The sequence below is a fragment of the Heliangelus exortis genome, chromosome 8 (assembly GCF_036169615.1).
Source record: "Heliangelus exortis chromosome 8, bHelExo1.hap1, whole genome shotgun sequence".
In the NCBI taxonomy this organism is placed as follows: Eukaryota; Metazoa; Chordata; class Aves; order Apodiformes; family Trochilidae; genus Heliangelus; species Heliangelus exortis.
The window spans coordinates 9,371,086-9,391,662 of record NC_092429.1 but is presented as its reverse complement, the minus strand read 5'-3'; the positions used below and the strand labels follow the sequence as shown (position 1 = coordinate 9,391,662).

The window sequence follows — 20,577 nt, the reverse complement described above, 5'->3', positions numbered from 1 at the left end:
ACAAACAGACCAAGGAGTTTCTTTGGGAGGATATGTTGGATACCAGTTTGTATCAGCTCTACTTGTATTCTATTGAATGCTTAGACCTTGGAAACAACAACAGGTTTAATGGCAGGGAAAAGATTTGCTAGCCTTTAGTGCTGGTCTCTGTCTTCTATTCTGCCATGCTCAGGTGCTGTGGGAATTTCCTCTCTTATCTGCAGAGAAATGGGATATATCATTCCATTTCTGTTCATCTTGGCAGGTAAGCATTTCTGCTGGGGATCGATCGATGCCATTTCCCTGCCAGGAGCAAGTGCTGAGACTCAAGCAAGAAGCTGAAGCGGTGGAAATAGAGAAAAAAATAGTTCTGAAAAGGAGTAGGGAGTTTTGCTGCTTTTGTATTTGGTTCTGTCTTGGATCTGGAAATAGAGTAAGAAATAATGCCTCCATTCAGTGCTTTCTGCTTGTGATACTTCTTACAGACAGGGAGAAGAGGAGATAGTATTTTCTAGCCACTCCATCCTTCTCTGAGCTGCACAGAAGCAGCTCAGAAACAGTAGATCAAAAATAACCCAGTGTTCTTAAACTAATATGTGGGGCTGGCTCTGGAGGTGGAATGTGCTGAATTATTCGGTCAGGGCTTTGTAGGAGTCTTGCTGCTCGTATATTAGGCTTTAAGAATAATATGAAAGCATTACTTCTATAAAAGAAGTTATGCAGTTAATAAGGGGAATTTTAGTGTTCTGTATATACTGTAATCTCAGAGACAAAGAATTTTGGGAGGATTTAAAAGTGAGAAAAGTCTTTTTTCCAGTTTTTATGATCAAGTTTCCACTGCTTGATCCAGGTTTTCATTTAGTAAGCATAATAAAGTTATACATAACATACCAATTTTGTACCTTTTGTTGCTTGCTGTGCTTTCTTACCCTAAAGGTATTATGTGGGGGGCCAGGGGCTCTGGTTGTTCAAAGAGCAGCCACCCTGACCCTTACTTTTGGGACTGGCACTTTGTTCTCCTGATGGGGCATAGCTGTGAGAGGTTGTGACCTAGTGGTGTGGAGCACTCCTCCTGTGAATTGAATTATGGGAAGACCTGAAGATAATGTTTGTAATCTGGAATTGGTTGGTAACCTGGTAATCTTGGTTAAGGAATACCTGTGAATAGCGATCTTCACCTGTCCAGGTAGTACAGTCTTCAACACTTTGAAGGCTATCAAAGAAATATATTTGGATTTTTTGGGGGAAAGCTACCTTCTTCCAAATGCGCATTTAGAAAATGTCTTGCTAATAGCATGAGATTGATTTTGAGGTGATTGAAATTGCCATTTACAAACAAAAATGCATGATTTGCATTGTTTAGGGAACATTGCCTCCTAATGAAGGTGTTTTCCCCAACCCCTCTTACAGCATTTGGCTCCCTAGGCTGCTGCTGTTGCTGTTTTTGGAGCTAGAATGCATAAAATTTGTAGCTGAAACAAACACAGTTTGGAAGTTACAGGAAGATGCTTTAAGCTTAAAGTTGTGCATGTTCTTAAGGGGATTGATTTCTGAAAAAGGGATGGCTTGTGTGTTCCCCCTCCAGCCGGGAGCAGCTGCTCTTTGCACTGCCGATGACTCTGCAAGGGCTCTATTACTATCTCGGTGTGAGTTTTCAAGCTGCTGTGTGAGATTTCTGCCAGAATCCTTTCAAGTGTGCCATCTCTTCCCTTTGGCTTTATGCTCAGCTTTTGATTTGGTGAGTGTGACTGTTCCTGTTCCTTGGAGCCCTGTGGAAGTTGGTTGCTGATTTGCTGGGCGCTCAGCCTGAGCGTGCCAGGGCTGTGCTGCTGCCTGCGTGACAGGTCAGGTGGCTCCTTGCTGTCCTGGACTTTTCTGCACCTTCGTTTTGTACTGGTGGGCTTCATTTCCTTTCTCTGGATGCTATGAATAGACTTGTAGAAGTTTGTTTATTTTTTGACACGAGCCGTGCAATCGATCTGGACCATTACTGAGCTCCCGAGGTCTCTGTCACACTGGGGGTATCGAAGAGCTTGGAATTGCACTGATTGTTCTGGGCTCTGCGTTGGAGTGATAACAGTGGGATCTCCTTCCTGCCTCTAAGCCTCTTAAACTGGGAAGAAACGTAGTGTATCAGCACAATGATGAAGAAAAGGAAACAGAGGCTTGGAGCCCCATCTCTGCGGATCCAGTAAGGACTGTTGAGAAAAATAAATTGCACCTAAACGTTTGAAAATGAAACTATGAAGAAAAACGAGATTTTTCTGTAGCCAATAGACATTGCTTTTATTTGTTAGGACTTTCTTTATCTGTCATGATCATTTGGAAGGTTTCACATTTTACTTCTGAGGAGCCCATAAAGTATAGCTAAGAAAGAGCAATATTGAAATGTTTTTAAATGGGCCACATTGTGGTTAGTTTTTGAACAAGGCATTAATTACTGTGGTAAAACTGAATGTTTTGCCTTTCGAGTTTGATCACTCTTCAGATTTAAAAAGGACTTTTAATAATCTGCTAGAAAGCTGTCACAGTACTCAAATTTCTAGAAACCTTTTCTGTCTTTATTATCTTTTCAAATGAATAATACTATTTAAAACTTTTATGTTCAAAACCAAAAAAATCTTTATTTACATTGCCACATGTTTCTACAAATGAAATTTAAGCAAATAGTTCCTTTTTAATCATTGCATCATTTACAAAGGCTTTGAAACCTATGAATAAAAAATCCTATTTCTGAAGCTTGCAATTATATTATTGCTCCATTAGTTAAAATTCAGGAAACTCTATATTTAATACTACATGTATAAGTAGAGGAAGTTAAATCTAGCATATAGGCAGTGAAGGGAGGAGCAGGGTAGAGGCAGGCTTAACCTTTTCTGTCTGTGGACTGTAAAGCTCATCAGCTGTTTAAGTAGAGATTGATAGTGGGGAGGATTTCTGAGATATGAGGGTTACTCATAAATGTTTGGATTCATAAAGAAATTTAAAGCAAGGAACATTAAGAAATTTGCTTGACTTCAGGACTTTCAGAGTAAAATATCTGAACATTAAAACTGAAGCGTGTCCTAAATTTCCTTTTTGCTCTCTGTTATGCTTAAGTACAGTAAAAAGAAACTTTTTTCAATCAAAACTATTATGTGTTCTAATATCTAGGTACACTTTATAAAACCAATATTTTACTTTATTTCTAGTGAAGGACATCTTATAATATATATCTTGATAATTAGGTGTTAGAACCTCTCTTTTAATGTTTCTGTAGATGTCTATTTGCAGCTTTTTGGAAAACATCTGCTTTGACAAATTTCCTGTGCTCCTTGTGTATACGAATAGTGTTGGCTGCTAACCCTGCAAAAGCAGCAGGGTTTACAGAACTGAGCACAGATCTGGGAATCAGTGTCCTCATCTATAATCCTGATGCTGCCATAGATATGCTAGAGAAGAGTCACTTAAATTCTTTGTGCCTCAGTTTCCCCATTGCTAAAATTAGAATAAAGTAATTTTGCAGGGCTTCTTTCAGGCTTAATTCGGTATTCTTATAAAATACTGACAGTGCTAAAGTTCTTTATTTCTAGTTAATGGTTTATGTAATCTGTGCTTTCACAGTTACATATTTCTGTTGTTGCCACAGCAGTGGTGTGGAACCATGGCTCCCAAATTGCAATCTATGAAAGCTGTGATATAAATGGTCCATGTCTATGTGGTGCCATTATCAGCTTTGTTAATTTTTCTCAATTAAAAGTTTTACAATAGGATTGACAGTGGTGTGTGTTCCAGAAAGCCTGGGAATCCCTACAAAAAAAGGATGTGGGTAATTCTGTATTGGAAGATTTTCATAGTGGAGAAATAATGTTGACTAGATATCCATTTTTATGTGGATAATAATCAGAAGGATGACTTTTGACCACTTAGTTTATTGCATTTATGAAGGAGATTGTATTTTGGAAGTATTTTTTTTTTCTCTCTCTTTATTGAAACAGAAGATGTGATATTGATGCTGATTTGTTTTATTTTTTTTCTACTGTGGTACCTTGTCAGAATCTCCTCTCCTTTGTACTGCCGAGGAAGTGATGTTCATCAGCACATGCTTTCTCCTACATCTGCACCAGGTCTGCAGCACCTGAAATTCCCATTTAGTGCTGACTGTGCACTTGTTACTTCTCCTCTAGTATTTTACCTGAACTCACAACCCCAGAGCAATCCATCTAGTCCATGCTACAGCCATCCTTTTCAGTGGAGGTAAGGAGAGGCATCAACAAGCAATTTCTAACAGTTTGGAGTTGGTGTAACCACTTATGAACTTACCAGCTTCACACTTTGAGAATAATATCTAACAGAAAGGAACAGCTTTGTAGTTGTACTTTGCTTCCAGCCATTTAGTGTTCAGATTGATGTTGCTTGTTGGTACAAAGTTTTCCATTGCATGTGTAGTTTAAGGCCCTATATAGGGGAGAAGGAGTGAGATCTGTCTACTTGAGTGTGCATGCAAATTCCTTGCTGTGTGTTTTGCTGGCTTCGGAGGACACTTGCAGCTTGTACCATGCAGCAAAGGAACCCTCACAGGTATGGCTGATGTCACGAAAACCAAGTTAAAACCAGCCTAGAGTGGGGGCCTTGAAAAGCCTTGCCTAGAACAGTGGGGCTGGTTGGTGCTAGTGCATTGCACTTCTGTTCACTGTAAATCCACTGTAGATGCTTACAGAAGCTGGCAGGCTGAACTCTGTCTCCAAGTACAGTGTCTACAAAGGATAATGAGTAAAATCAAGACTGTTGTTAGCAGGCTTAAATATGGGGTAAAAAAGTTTGTAAACAAAAAAAGTCCAAACCAGCTCAGTTTGTATTAAAACATTAGAGAACTTGGCTGATGTATTTTTTTTTCCCTTGGGATTAGTTCTTTCTCCATCTTGTGCTGCTGTGGAACACGTATGGCCACCAGCACCCCCACTGGAAACCTCCATCTTCACTAAGAGGAAACTTCACCTAGTGAGATAGTCATAGGAAGGCTAAAACGAGCTTGAGATCTTTGTGTGTGAGGTTATGAAATAGGAGCTCAGTGGTACCTACTTAAAACTCAAGCCAGTCAATCAGGGGGCTGGTTTTGAAGTTCACATGCTGCAGTGTGGATGTAGCTGGTCAAATTTCAGTTACTCATCACATTGTAATGCTATAGCCCCTGAATCTGGACTCTTATTTCAGAGGGAGATTGCTCTTGCTGTCCAGCTCTGATAGGAGTAACCAGAAGATGTGAAGTTGAGCTATTTTAGACATCTGTCCCTCTAATGGAGAGTAGCAAATATTACAGCTGTTGGGTGGAAATCAGGTTGTCAGCAAAGGAAAGGGATGTTGCATGCATCTGTACTTAAAAAGAAAGAGGTGCCATAAAGAAAAAGGTGCTTGCCCAGCATGTCTGCTGCTTTCCCTGCATGTTGGGAAGAGCTATGTGAAAATTCTTAATAAGATGCTCATTTTGGCAGCACTTGGAGTGAAATGAAGGACAGTGACTAAAGAGCAGGCTTCTAACACTTCCGTGTTGTTGTCATCAGTATAACTTTAAATTAATTGCTTTAACTTAAAAGCTTGTATTGGGTAATGTTCCTTCACAAAAAGGGTGATGAAATGTGTGTAAATGGCTTTTAGCATTGGGGCTAATTAACAGACTAGGCAGTAGCAAATAAGTATCAAAATCAGATTATTGTTAAAGCTGAGAACAGTTCTTTTTGGAGAGAAGATATAATGATTATCGATTACTTTCAAAAGTCTTTTTGGTACTTACTGCTTTTTTTTCTCTGAGAATCTTTCAATCTTCAGGCTTTTGACATAGGTCAGTGAATAATTTTCGCTTTAAGAATAGTTCATATAAAAGCCTTAGTGTCAAGCTACATTTTGTTGTTCCTGTGGCATCTCCTTGATAATATTTTTCGCATATGGGGACCTTCCAGCCATCTGCTCTTTAAATACTGAGTGGTTGATGATTCACAGATACATGGCTCTGTTTAAGAGCTTAGGTCTACTATAAAAACTTTATTTTTGTCCTTGTTGCTTTCACCTTTGCAGATCTTGATCCTGCCTGTCTTTGTTGTAGCTTTGTTTACTTGGTTACAGTAGCAGTGAGAGCCATTCTTGCTTAGAGCAAAGGTTCATCTGGGCAGGTTACTGCTATCATTGATCTACTCAGCTTAACACCCACAGATTAGCCAGGCAGTGGTTCATTTCTGTGGCTCTGCAAGTGATACAAAATGCCAAAACCCCACATGCCTTAATGTTAAATGTTCCTTGCATTTTACCTTTGGTATATTGTGTTTATAAGAATCTTCATACATTTTTCCCTTTCTGCCTGTGTTTTGTGATGTCATTGATATTTTTGCATAGACAGATGAACAACTGTTGGTGCATCTGAGATCAAGTCAGATACCAGGGAAGTTTGAACAACTGAAAATAACATAAGCCTTTCAAAAGAGTAAATGGAAATGTGAAGTAGCATGATTACAATAAATATAAATTGATAGCAGGTGAAATAAGATTGCTGCAGTTGATGCAACTGTGGGTTGGAATTAAGGTAATGTAACTTTAGGAAGAAAAGAGTATGATGTCCAAAATTAAACTGAAGTATTGAGTCTTGTATTTGGGATCTGGCTGGCACTCTTCTCAGGGCAGCAGGGAAGTCAAATTACTGAAAAAGAAAATGAGGCCATGTTTCACAGCTGCTCATCTTTATGAGTTGGCAAGTCTTTGTACACCCATATTTGTCCTTTAATTTAATCAAAATATGGATTTACAGCACTTATTGATATCAAGATGCAATGAATTAATGGTTCTGACTTGTGCTGGGTCTTGAGACTAAAGGAGGGTGCATTTGCCCCCATTTTGACAAAATGTTACAGACTCTGTAACACCCTCATCAAGATATAAACCAGTTTCAGTAATTCTAGAAATGGACTACTATGTTTCTGGTAACAAGGATGAAAGTGTTCAGGTGCCCTATTTCTGGCATCTCTGGCTGCCTCAGTTGAGGTGAAGTGTCAGTGGAAATTTGCTTTATCCTAATAAATCAAGGGAAGAGTTGGGTTCAGCTGGAATTTTCAAGGGGTATTTTCTCATGCTATTTTGATTTCATGAGTGCATGCTGCTTGTGGAACATGTAGGGATATGTGGTAGAGGTTATTTTTATAGGAGTATTCTTCCTTGTAGGTCCTAGCCTTAATAAAGTCTTTTGATAGGAGCTATTGATTTTTTTAGAGCTTTGCAGAATACTTTCATAGATTTTTTTTTTTTTTCCTAGCCTGTACAAAATCTGGTCACTATTTCTGAATGTGATCGCGGTCAAATCTTTGCTGCTGTTCCTTAAGTGAAACTAAATGGGAAACCTAATGTTGCTCCAAAATGATCAGTGTTTGAGCACAGTACATAATTACTTGATCAGCATGTAATTACAATGTTATGAGTTTTATATAATTAGTTTTTTATGGACATCTGTGATATAAATTAAGAATATTTTAATTTATTTACATAAAAAGCCTATTAGAGGAAACAAATATTTAATCAATAACTGTGGTATATAACAAGAATATATTATACATAAATGCTCAGAAAAAGTACTGGGACAGTTGCCTACTTTGCCTAAAGCCTTTTTCGTATAAGCAGATGAGAGCAGACCTGTATTTAGAGCTATGGCTTGTTTGGGTGTACAAGTGTGGCTCAGGGTGCAGCATCCTCAGTGGGGCTGCTCTTGCAGTAAAACTGGTGGGCTACCCAGGCATCACAGGGTGCTGGGCAGCTCACCCGCACTAAGGCTGGGGTTGGAGACATCATTTCAAGCTGAGTCTCCTCTTAGACTGTGGTTCTTTTTCTTATGTATTGGGATTGCTGTTGTGTGTCTTGATGAGGATTTTATAATTCAGTCCTACTTCAAGTCAGATGCAAAAATACCTCCCATAAGGATGTATTCTTGTCATGTGCTGCCCCAAGTCACCTGTGTTTTGAAGACTATACATATTTTACAAGAGCAGGGAAGCACCTATGAACAGGGCAAATTCTGTGTTTTTTTGGAATATAAAACCATTTCAGGATTTAAACTTTATGAGGTTCTTTATACTTTTTTATTTTGAAATGCCTCAAGCCTTGTCAATAGTTGATGATAGCTTCCTATCTCTACTTAAATTTCTTCTTAGTTTAAAGTCACTTGATACAAGTTTTAAGAGTTCAGATTTTCATATTTGGCAAATGTCAGAGGATTAATGAAGAGGACTATATTCAGCTTGAATGACATTTGGAAATTGTTCTGTTTGTGCAGCAAGTAATATCCTCCTGCTTTAGTGCTTGATTTGGTACAGGTTTTCCTTTCTTAAATGTGCTAAATAATTGGTCAGAGTTGACTGCAAGACAGTATAAATGTCACTTTTGGAAACAAAGTGGATAAGCAATCCAGGAATAATGAGTAACAGAACAACTTTGTGAATATATCATTATGCATAATGTGAAATGGTGAATTTTGAGTAGGTAATCTTTTGGCAACTGAATTGTAATCTGCATCTCACATTGAAAGAATGAATGAGTTTCCCAGAATTCATTTTTTAAAGGGAAATTTTTCTCTTTATTTCTTTTCTTTTGCATCAGTTATTATTCTTGGGAATACTTTTTCCCATCTAGGAGATGGAAACTCCAGGGGAGGGACATGTTGGTGATACCTTAAACTTGACAGGGTCTGGTAACATTTTGTTTTTCTTAGTTCTGATTGGAAAATATTTACCTGCCATGTGGTTAGAAATACTAAGTCATGGTGGCCTGGATGATATAATTTTTTCATGTGAAGGCATTATATAAACACAATCCCCTGCAGTAGCAGAAGAGTTAAACCCTGGGTTTTGGAGCCTGAGGTGTGAATTCTTGTCTTGTTCCAAGCTCGATGTTTGGCTGCCTTCTGTGGGACCATTTGTAAAGCATACCCTGGGAAACTGGAGGCTCCCAGAGGGAAATATGTACTTGTGACTTCAGAATTTGGAGGGGTTAAGTGTTTGCTGGCTGTTTCAGCAAGTGATTTGTAAATGGTTTTTCTGTATAACTGTATTTGAAGGCTATGATCTGCTGGTACACCTGCAGATGAGCTGCCTCATTTACTGCACTAATCAAAGAGATTGGGGTGGTTGGGACAAGCTAGCAGGTTCCAGTGAGGAATGAAAAGTTTAGAAGATTCTTTAGACATAGAAAATACTGAAGCTGCTTTTTTCCTGTGTTTATCCTCAAATTACTGTGTTTTCCTCCAAGAATAGTGGTATGCTCAGTTCTGTGCAGAATTCTTTCTTCCACACAGTCTCTCCCTCAAAGACCTTTTGATCTTGAATAAAGATACCGAAACAACCTTCGTGCTGAAAGATTCCTGGCAAGGGAATTATTCTGAGAAGGAAATATATATTCTTAACCAGGAAGTCATGTGTTTATTTTTATTGATAGGTAGTCCCATGCATCTTCCAAAACTTTTTTTTTAGATTGTATTATGTGGCAACAAGGGGCTATTTTTAGTTTTAACTTGAAAGACTGGTGAGTGTGCAAACCGTCCCGTTAACATCCTGCACTGAAGCACTAATGGTAGGGACACACTAAAAGTGAGGACCCAGTGTCAGCTTAATGGACCTGAGCTGGGGAGAAACTGAGGTTATGTGGCACAGATGCTTGCAGTAGCACGGGACTGTTCCTGCCCATGAGCAGGAGATTGCTTTCAGATCTGTTTTCTTAAAAAAAAATACTATTTAAACTGAGGAGTTGCAGTTTCTGATTTAGGTCAATAAACCATTTAGGGGATTAATGTTGACCTGAAAGCTTAAGGAAAGTTTAGAAAGTAATGAAGGAAAGAAGATTTCATGGGAACTTTGTACTTGTTTAAAAAATTGTATCCAATTTCAACTGTCCCTCACTGTCCTGGGCTATGTTGAATTTTTCTCTCAAATTTAAGTTCTTGTTTGAATGTTCAAAACTGCCAGAAGGCCTACAGCACAGCTTTATCTTCTATGATGTATCCTTTTGTGCTCTCTTTTCTACAGACTGTACTCCCCTTTTTTTCAGTGCCTCTCTTTTCCTGTTTCTATTTGTTCGTCTCAGATATACTTGTTCTAGTTCTTCAAGTTCTCTCTTCCCCTCATTTCTCGTCTAAAATATTGCTACATTGGCCAGTGGTTATTATTCTGTCATTCAATCCCTTGTGTGGTACTTGAGAGCATAATCTTCTAGCCTAGTTTACATTACACTGTCATTATGAATTATTAATGTTCTAAAATAAAATCTTCAAACAGTAATCTTTGCTGTGGTGAAAGATCTCTATGTGCTTTTGTCTTCCTTCCTGTCTTCCCTGTCCTTTCCTTTCTTTAAACCTTCAGCTCTTTATAACAGGGGTGTTATTGATCCAGCTGTCTGGGAAAAACTTGCTGTGCAATGAAGGTCTCGTCACATGTCTGGCCTGAGACAGGCATTTATTTTTATAAACGTTAAAAAAAAAAAGTTGTAGAAGTAATACTATCAATTCTATTAGAAGACCTGCTGCACAAGTAGTAGCGATAATGCATGGTTGGATTATAGCTTGCCTGAGAAGGTGAATATTATTTTTCTGTGCTCTCTCTAATGTTGTTACTGTAATGTTTTTGTTCCTGTGACTCCCAGTTTTATTTGCCAATAGATGAGAAATTTAAAATAGCAAAAGAACAGGTCAAGCTATAGTTCTCAGCAAATATTTAGGGTAAAAAAAGTGCAAGCAAAATAAATTTGATCAAAATCCTCAAAATCCTCATCAGCATCCCTGCACTCTTCACTTTAAAGACAATGTTTGTCCATTCTGCTTCCAAGGAATCGGAAGATTCCAAGATCATGAAGTGTCAAATTTTCCAAGTGAATCGACACACAAATATTGACCAGAAGTGTTCCTTTAAGTCATGAGTGTCTATATTCCCTGCACTGAGAGAACTTGCAGTTAATTTGAACTAAATGGAGTTGATTACAGCTGGATTAATCTTTGACATAGAGGACCAGCCCATGGGGACGTGTTCCAGCCTGCACCCCACGGCTTTGTGTGCGCAGCCTCCTCCTCTAATATCAAGATGGATCATAAAACTCTGACCTGTCCCTTCTGCAACTTTCCCCTTCTTATTCAAAATCAGGCCAGCTGCAGACTGCACCATGGAACATCACAGTCTGTTTTTTACATACTGTTGTTGTAAGTGGTTGGTACTCTGAAGAGTATTTTATTAATCTTACAATTAATTTTCCATGTAGAAAGTTGTTTTTCGGACAAGCAGGTGGTGTTTGTTTGCATGCATGATCTGTGCTCTCTCGGTTTCTGCTTAGTAGCTTGCTTGTTGTACCAAATAGTTTGAAGAGCTGCTAATAATTTGCTTTTATTACTAGTGTTACTGGTATAGGTAGTGCATAAGCATAAATTTGGCTTTTTTAGGAAATATTTGTAAATTTCGCTGTCTTCTATAGTGAAGTGACTATAAGTATTTTCATTTATCAACATTTTCTTTTTTATTATATCTGAGATGACTTAAAAGATTTTTGGTGAGGTGGGCTGTGTAAATAATTTATGAAAAAATTGGCAAATCTGTTATATTTTTGTTTCTAGGTATACTATTTAGATTTATCTGTACCATTTTAATGTATTACTGCAGAATGTAATGATATAGCATTGAAAACTCCTAAATTTTGTTTTTAGTATTCTAAAATGAACTTTTCTCTGGACACTGTAGAAATCATTGAGTTCCACATCTATCCTTTATTTCAAAGCCAACAATTCAGTTTGTGCTAATTAATCTTGATTTATTAAATCTCCACCTGTCCCAGACCTCTAATATGTATATTCCTACTTATATATAGATGGACATATATATTAGAAGTCATGTGTGAAATATCTTCATTAGAGAAGAGCTTCTAAATAGTATGTATATTTTAGGAAACATTACTTTTGCCATGCACAACCTTTGTGGGTTTCCCAGAAATACTGTGAGACAGTTTATACACATGTATCAATCTGTAATTATATAAAATTCAGCTTTCTGGGCTGTTCATTCTGTTCATTCATGTTCATTCTGTTTTGCATGTTATGTATTTTTTGGAGGCTCACATCCTTGAGCAGATTGTTTGCCTGCTGGCTGATATGTTATGATGGATTTCCCAGACCTTACATTAAAATCCGACCTTTTGCTGTGAAGGTTTGTATTATTCCAAGGGAATAACTAAAATAGGGACCAATTTCTGTAAAAAAATCATGGCCAAATTAGGATGTAATTCTGTCTTTAAAAGTGGATGAACTTTTAATTTTTTTGTTTTGTATATACTTTTTTTTTTTTTTTTATCAGCACTCATGATGTTTCCCAAGTGTGGTTTCTCATGTCTCTTCAGTACCATGGCTTATTTTGTAAAGTCTATTCTTACCCCATGCTCTAACTTCATTAAGAATTTATGCTTGAAAATGTAAAATTCATCCTCTTAGTCTGTTCATTACATTAGCAGTCCCCTTGCTCTCAGAATAACTCTTCTTAGCCAACATCCTACAAAATAAGCTTTTTGTCTTAGAAAAGCCATGATAAATGCAAGGGCTTTACAATATCCTTAACATTTCAGCTGAGCCTAAGTGTGTTAACCAGGACATGGGGCAACAAGCTTCAGGAAGTCCTGCACTGGAGAGCCAGGTTGGAGCTTTAACTATGCCTAAAACAAATCAGATGCCAGAGCTTGTTTTTTAGAGTTCAGGCTTGATTTGATCTTCTGAATAATAGGCTGTCAAGCAGGTGAAAGCACTCCCTGAAAGCACTCCCTGAAAGCACTCCCTGCTGGCTGCTCACCACAAGAAGCCTGGAGGCACAGAGTCTGCACAGGTGGCTGCCATGGGAATGGGTGTTGGAAGTTTGCTGTCTTGTATGGATGAGGGGAGCCCCTTCTGCTGTTGAGGGCTGGTAGTTGTAATCTGAGTGACAAAACCCCCTCTAATTCACCCACTTAAATGCAGCTCTGTTCCCTCTCTCTGCTTTGTTTGTTTTACCTTAGTTACTTGGGTGTTGTCCTGGTTTAGTTTTAGGCACCACCAGTAGTTCTTCACTCCTCAGTCCCTGTGAAAACACAAAGTGTGTCAGCTGCCTTTCCTGCTTCTTTTTCTCTTATTTTGTCCTTTAGGCTCTGTGCTGTAGTTTCCCTGTAAAACAGAGGGTAATGACACTTTTTTGAAATTTGCTTTGCCAGGGCAGTCTTGTTGGAATGGGTAATGGACAGTGTTTATCTAGGATCCTGTTACAGTACTTTGGGATACACACAAAGCCTTGTTATGGAAGAATTTAACAACAGCCCAGTCTTGTAACTCAGTGTGGGGAGCCAGAGGTGGAAAAATTCTGCAAAGAACTGAAGCTGATGCAAGTGCTGTACTTCTTTGTGGAGAGGCTGATGCAGGTTTGAATTAAGGAGAAGAGATGAAGATGTCTTCCTGCTTCCAAATGCTGTTGCACAATCCATTCACTAACACTGTATTACAGGTTGTAAAGGAAGTTCTAAGTACAAAATAATGAATGATAAATCTGAAAAATGCTGTGGTGGCAATGGGATGGTCAATTTACATTTTCCTTTGGCTGAATTTTGGCTAGTGAAGAGGAGGGAAAGTCTTGGGAGGAGGACATGAGGATTATAGCAGTGCTCTCTGATGCTGTGTTTCTTGCCAGTGTTTACTAAGTGTCTTCAAGAACATTTTGGATAAAGCATTAGAAGATTTCTACATAATTGTGAAGAGAGATTTCCAAAACTGATGTTCACTAGTGTCATTTTTTATGGCATTTGAATTGCATATTGAGATTACATTTGATTAAATCAGACAACTGACATTTGAATCACATATGAAGAAGACAAGGCCAATGCAAATCTGGTAACTTATTTAATGAGAATAATTGACCTTTCCATGGCATCCAAGCCTAAACATCAGTTTTGTGAGCTTGAAATAACACAAAGCTTATATTGAATTGAAGTTGCCAAATATCTTACTAATGCTATTTGGGAAGAATAGTGTTGTATGGAATATTAGAATACTGATAAGTGATATTACTGTAAATAGAAATACAAAGAAAGAATCTCTTATTAAATATTCAAAGGCTTTGGGGAACAGTTATCTGTGTTTTAGCAATTTTTGCTTCTTATCACTATTTGGTAGTATTTTCATTTAGGCAATACTAATTATAGAGCTGTAGTTAATATCCTCTACAAGTAAGTGAATTTTTATAAAAGTTGTTTTAGGTCTAATAAATCAGAGCAGTTACTTATGCTGAAGCTGTGCAGTGATATTGTAGTGAATTAGATAGCATTTCAGGCTATCCACTCTGACAGCAACCCCTGTTAATTCAGTAACCATGCTGGATTAAAGTTACATGAGAAGTTGGCAGCTTTTATTCAGGTTGAGTGTACAATGCCTGATAACTAATTCTGCTTCAGTTCAGGAAATGTTTCTTATCCTTTGAATCATTAACTAGTGCAGGCAGTAGGAGGTTTCCTGCAAGGGAAACGCACACCAACAGGAAGGTTGGTTGTTTTTCACCCCCAGAAAACTTGAGTATTAGTTCTTGGTTTAATCTCAGATAAATGTGTCTCTGAGAGCCCTTTTATAAAGCAGTAGCAACTGGAAATCTGCTTGGACCACTGCAGAAGAGTATGGCTCTTGAGTTCTGTACTGGCCTGGTGATTTCTGCCAAAAAAGGAATAAATCTAAGATTGTATAACCTAGCAAATAATGATAGAAAAATGAGCCTTAAAAAAAAATTGAACTTAGTTTTCTGTCAGACTGTTACTTACATGTCTTGAGATTGCAGCCTGCTCAAAGGCTGTTCCTCATTTGCTTAGGTCACTGTTCAAATAATAATGATGCCCCAAATAGCATTTTGCTTTTTTTTTTTTTTTTTAAGGAAGCCTTATTTCTTGTAGAAGCATGTGGGAAGAACTTTGGTCTTTCAACACAAAGAAAGGAAAAAAGTAAAAAAGTCTGCTGGAGTTACATGTTACACAGTTTTAAGCATATTGTTAGTGATACGGAGCAGATACCTCTTCAGTTCATCTGTGTTAACATATACCCTTACTTATAGCAGAATCATTTTCTCTGCAATTGGGTATGCCATTGAAAGTTTAAATAAAATTAATATTCCATTCATAGAGAAGGAATGTGTTTTCTGTTTTGTGACTTCTCCAAACAATTTAGGTTTGCTGGTAAAGTGGTTTAAATTTCTAGATATTTCTAGCGCAAATCTAATACATATGACTTGTGGTTTAAGGCTACTCAAAAAAGTTAAATTTGGAAGCATCAGGTATTTATATGAGACAAAACAATGTAATTATTAAAATAATTGAGTAATGAGGAAGATGGAGTTTTTTTTCCAATTAGTATTTCAGCTGGTTTCCTTTGTAATTTTCCTTTACTGTAACGTGACACAGGAAAATTATCTTCATTTGAAAACAATGGGACTATAAGTTTTATAATAGTTGAAATATTTTAAAAATGTAGTCAAGATTATTTTCTGGGAACTTTTCTTGATATGTGTAGTCCAGTGACAAGAGTTTTGACATGTAGGATATTTTTTTTGAAAATTTTTTTTGAAAATTTTGAAAATAATCTACCACTTCACACCTTATAAGGAATTCAGCTTATGTTTAAAATTACAGGTTTTATTTAAAAGAAGATGGTCTTATACCAAGTGAATTTATTTAATGATAAATGTACTGCTAGGAAAGAAATCAAAAAAGTAATTGGTTTTGTGTGGAATGTTTATCCAATCGCATTCTCATTTAATGTCAGGCTTAATTAATGTCCTGCTTTGGTAACGGTAAAGAGAAGAAGTTAGGAAAATGGTTGACACTGGGTGTTTATAACTGTCCAGTGGATGCAGTGTCATGAAGAGGGCCCTGGAAACAACATGTTTGGTCTGCAGGGAAATCCTACATCATCATGGGAGATGCTAAAAAGTTCTGCAGGTGATCTTTTCTGAGGATAATTTGGGCATGAAGCAGAGAAGGTGCTTTAGGAAGACTGGAGACTCAGTATCTTGTAAGGAGAGTGGAAGACGTATAAGGAGAGAAGTTTCTTCAGGATTGGAATAGCTCAGGGTTAGGAATTAACAAGGATTTATTAATGTTTCAATGAGTTACATAAAAGAAAACTCATCTCGTAGCCTATTTGTGTGAGTGTACTGTTTTTCTTGACAGAATTACCGATATGCAGAGAGCTATATTTTTGAACTTTTGAGAAGTTTCTAGTCATAATTCTGCAAAATGTTTTCCTTAACATGCAGAGAAAGTAATATAGTTCCTTAGAAAGATTTGTCATTGAAGATGTGAGAAAATTCTTATGCTTCTGACATGTGTTACAACTAAAGCAAAGTCTGCAAATGTTGACGTTGTTGTATTTTAAGATATGATACATTTTTAAAAGGTGTTTGATAGTTTTATAACGTTCTTTTGTTTTTCTAGCAAAACCACTGCATCTCCAAGTATGGTGCTTTCACTTTTATTTTTTTTGTATTCTGAACTTCTCTGTAGCTAAAATCTGGGGACAGTCCCAGAATAAGAGATTTGCAGATGCTGATTTGCAAGATTAGGTTTTTATGTTGGAATGTAGAACAAACACGCATTTTGAACAGCAGGAATATAAAGTGTTAAAGAAATTTCTGCTGTTTGTGAACCAGTGTTATGTAATTCCCAAAGTGCTTTTTGCTTGGGTAAGTGCTCTGCAGAACCACGTTAAATGGCAAGATGGGTGAATGGACAGGGTTCACATGATAGCAAACATCCCTTTCTCTCTGTCCTGCTTGAGGTGTCCTATATTCCCCAAGAGCAGTGAAGGATGGATGGGGTTTCACTGGATTAATGTTACTGTAGAGCAGTCAGTCACTGATGCACATGGAGAGTGTTCTCTTAAAATGGCTTCTCCATTTTGTTTCCTTCCTGTAACAGATGTGAAAGTTCTGGTCCTGAGCACAGTGGGATTATGAGTGATACCTCTTCACTTGATGAGTTTTCAATTGCTTGCAAAAAAAAAGCAAACCAAATATAAATGTAGGGGGGGTTTGGCTTTGATATTGTTTGCTAACTATAAGCAGCCTACAATTTATTATTGCTGTGATGGGTTTTTTAAATTATTTAACTGAGCACTTCCCCCTCCCCCCCATTGTTGCATGGGAATTTCAAGTCATGTTTTAGCTGACAGAGTAGATCTGAGTGTTTTTATATATTTTCAAAATCAAGATTTATTGGAATTGGCAGGGCACATAGTATCCTGACTGTAATGCTAAAATGCTGTTCTTCAGTTCCCACACTTAATTGGCAGTTGTTATTATTTGGGTACAAAAATGAATGTGTTTATTCTTAGTCATCAGTAGTAGACAAGTAGGAGAGTTTTGTCAAACCAAAATGTGATTTAGGTTCATGTGATACAAATGTTTAACAGCACAAAGAGAGATGGTTGTGTTGAATGGAGATTTGGTTCCTGCAGCACACAAAATCACATTTCCCTGTTTTGAAGCTCAGATAGAAGGACATGTTTTTATGAATCAGATACTGTGGTTCCTGATAAATGTATAAATTTAGTAAGTGCCATTATTTAGTGGAAACTTCTGAGGAGTATTTAATTCTTTCATGTGATTTTGGAGAAAGCGAAAGGGAGCCTACTAGGATTTCTTTCTCCTAGGCATTTATGTGTATTTTTAAGAGCTGTATTGTGCATGGAAGGCAGTGCCAGCTGTTGATTGTCATCTTTCTCATGTCTGTGATAAAAAGCCACTCAAGAAGGCTGAAATATGAGAACGTCATTAGCTTTCATATTGGCAGAAGTGCTTAAAAAAGCCACAGTAGAAAGAAAATAGATTGCGTATTGAAAGTTAAAAAAAAAAAAACAAAAACAAGACAGCTACAATGAGGTTTTGTTTAGACCCTGGAAAAAGCAAAAACATGGCAAGGAGCTTCTACAAGCACAAAGGGAGAAAAGTGAACTTGTGGATGGTATGCAGAGGGTGCGTGGGAAACCTCTGATGTGCATCACACGAGTCCTGCTTGCGTTTTGTTGTCAGAATTTAGCTGGCTGTGTTGTTTTGTGGGCACCAGGTGCTCCATAGGAGTTTGTGTTTACTGTTGCTGATATATGTGTGGTGTGGCTCACTTCAGGGGGAGAATGGCTTTATGATTTTAAACTAATAGTGGGTGGCATTGTAAGTTGTTTTTGTGTTTTTTGTTTTTTTTTTAATTTAAAATTCACTTGGTTTAATTAAAATGAGGTAGGATGATTTGTGTAAAGATAGAATATTAATTAAAAAGATAAGCAAAATTCACCTTGAGTGCTTCATACCTAGGAAGCAGAAGGGCCACCATTTTATAATAAAAACACAAACTAGGCAGTAAGTGGTGCTCTCTCTGCAGATACAGCTTTAAAACCCTGTGTTATTCAGGATTGCAAACAAAGCCCAGTCACGGTTTTGCTTTAAAATCTTTTTATTGCATTGGATGAACACAGAGATGAATTTAAAGCACGCTTGCTGTGTATACAAAAAACTCCAGTTTTTAGCAGTATGTATGAGGACGGGAATAAATATCTCATTTTGCACTGCCTCCTAAGGTGGAGGGAGGGAGGCAGGGATGGAGCTGGGAGAAAACGGAGGCAGTGGAAACAGCAGCAATATGTACGCTTGCCTGCCTGCCTCACATTAATGGAACAGCTTGCAAGGTCTACAGGGAATTTGCATTGGCTCTGTCACTGGTATTATTTAGTTCCTTATTTATTGCTAGTGGCTTGATTGTGCTGTATTTTCCCAGCAATGAAAGCTTTTAAAGATCATGTCTGACTCCTTTTGGACAGTGCTGTCCAATTTCTCTCTGCCTGCTACCAGCATGTTGAGACGATCCAAAAGGTAATCTAAGGATTTTGCAAGTAATTGTTACAATATTTTTCTAAGCTACTTGTCTTAATACTGCTTAGGCTTGCTTTCTTCTCTTTTTTTAAGATTGATTAATATTGCTAGTATACTAGATATGATTTCTTAATTTCTTAATGATTTGTAATTATATTCTTCGTAAAAATTGTATTGTGCAGATCCATTGATCATTTTATTTAAGGTATTTAGTGAAATGCATTGTTCCTTCTCATAGTGTCAATGTGATAAGGGGGTTGTTTCTACAAAATAATGGATAGATGCTTTACTCATAACAAGCTGCTTTAATATTCAAAGTAGCAAAACAGTATTATGATATAAGCAGCACTAGGCAGGGCTTGCAAAGATTTTGACTTACAGTACATAGTATTCATAGATATATCTCTAATCTTAAATTTTAAATACTTTAAAATTAAATTTTAAGTAATTTTAAATACATTTAGCTTTTTTTTTTCTGGGAGATGTAAATATGCTTACTTAGTAGTTAGTAATATCAGTGTTCATAGTAATGCTGCTTTGTAGATATTGACAAAATCACATTGAAGCGTGTGAACTAATGAACAGTATCAGATCTGATGCAGTACTGTGGGGTCCCTTCAAAACTGGGAAATATCACCATAATTATTGCTCATCAGGTGCTCTGTGGAGCTTAACTTGTGTAGCCTGAAAACTTGCTGGAGGAATAGACTTGGTGAGTATGGTAGGTAGTTAATCCCAACCAAAACAGTATATTCAGGTTTATGAATAAGCAGTTGCAGCTAGTGTCAGAATTTCTCATCAGCTAATTTGTTGATACAGTTAAAAAATCTGTGTAACACTGAGAATACAAGGTTTTATTTGATCTTTAGGGTGAATTGTGTTCATCAGCTCTCTGAAATGAAATCCATCTTTTTTAGAGGATTCTGTCTTCTAAATAGAAATATATTGGGGGTGGGGTCACCGTATTTCCTGCTGTCCTTCCACTTTTGTGGTTCACATGTTATCAAAGTTAGTGATTTTTAGCAAATTTACTGGCAATGAAGAAAGATTTCATAAATAAATTTAGATTTTCTTTTCAAAGAATTGCATCGGAGATGTTTTGCTTTTCAAATACGAGTTTTGTTGTCTTTAGCCTGGTTTTTAAAGGAAAAGAGCTGAGATTCAGGTTGTGTTTTCATCTGTCTGCTCCCAGCAGTAACTTTCAAACTCATTGGGTGGTTGCAGGAGTGTTTTGATGGAGGAATAGAAGTGGTAGAGATGTACAGCTCAATGTTTTTCCTTAGGGGTTTCTTGAACTTGGCTGGGGAGAAGAAAGGGAGGCAAGTTATTGTCCTGTGCCTCCATTTTCCAAGAACAGGGCAGGGAGGCCTAGGCTTTCAGGTGCTTTTTGGCTGCCATCCCATGAGCGTGGAAGCAGCCTGGTGTGGTGAGACTTGGCTTACAAGGTGAGATAGGCAGAGCTGGGTAAGGGCAGGTGAGGGAGAGGGGGCTTTGGTGAAGGAGAACACTGTTCAGTAAGAAAATAAAATGTGCTAGACCTGCATCTTATGAAGCAACTCATCTCTTGCTCCCCCTTGCAGAACTTATTTTTTCTAAAGCTCACTCCATTCTAGATGGCGTTCTGTATGTAGAGTTTTGTGAAAATCCACCCAGAGTGGACTTCCATACAGAGTGGGCACCTGCAGTGTTTCTCAATACAAAA

At 37.5% G+C, this 20,577-nt stretch overlaps 1 protein-coding gene and 1 long non-coding RNA gene across 14 annotated transcripts in view; one reads left to right on the top strand and one right to left on the bottom strand.

Moving 5' to 3' along the window:
* MAST2 (microtubule associated serine/threonine kinase 2) overlaps positions 1 to 20,577 on the top strand; it is a 180,431-nt gene that overhangs the window by 80,524 nt on the left and 79,330 nt on the right. For 5 of the 12 annotated variants that reach the window (XM_071750250.1, XM_071750253.1, XM_071750249.1 and 2 more), the window contains one exon: positions 4,015 to 4,215. The exons of 4 other annotated variants lie outside the window; for them this stretch is intronic. In XM_071750250.1, coding sequence (XP_071606351.1) covers positions 4,015 to 4,215 — 201 coding nt within the window. Of the gene's footprint in view, positions 1 to 1,849; positions 2,171 to 4,014; positions 4,216 to 11,042; positions 11,174 to 20,577 lie in introns of those variants that run through there. 3 more of the 12 variants (XM_071750256.1, XM_071750260.1, XM_071750257.1) reach the window with 3 other exon arrangements.
* On the bottom strand, positions 768 to 6,150 carry LOC139798995 (uncharacterized). Of its 2 annotated transcripts, none has more exons than XR_011727051.1 (3): positions 5,750 to 6,150; positions 4,282 to 4,715; positions 768 to 2,177 (listed from the first exon to the last, which is right to left on the bottom strand). It is a non-coding gene; the product is annotated as an uncharacterized lncRNA (long non-coding RNA). The 2 variants fall into 2 exon arrangements; XR_011727050.1 differs by having other exon boundaries at positions 4,282 to 4,416; positions 5,750 to 6,142.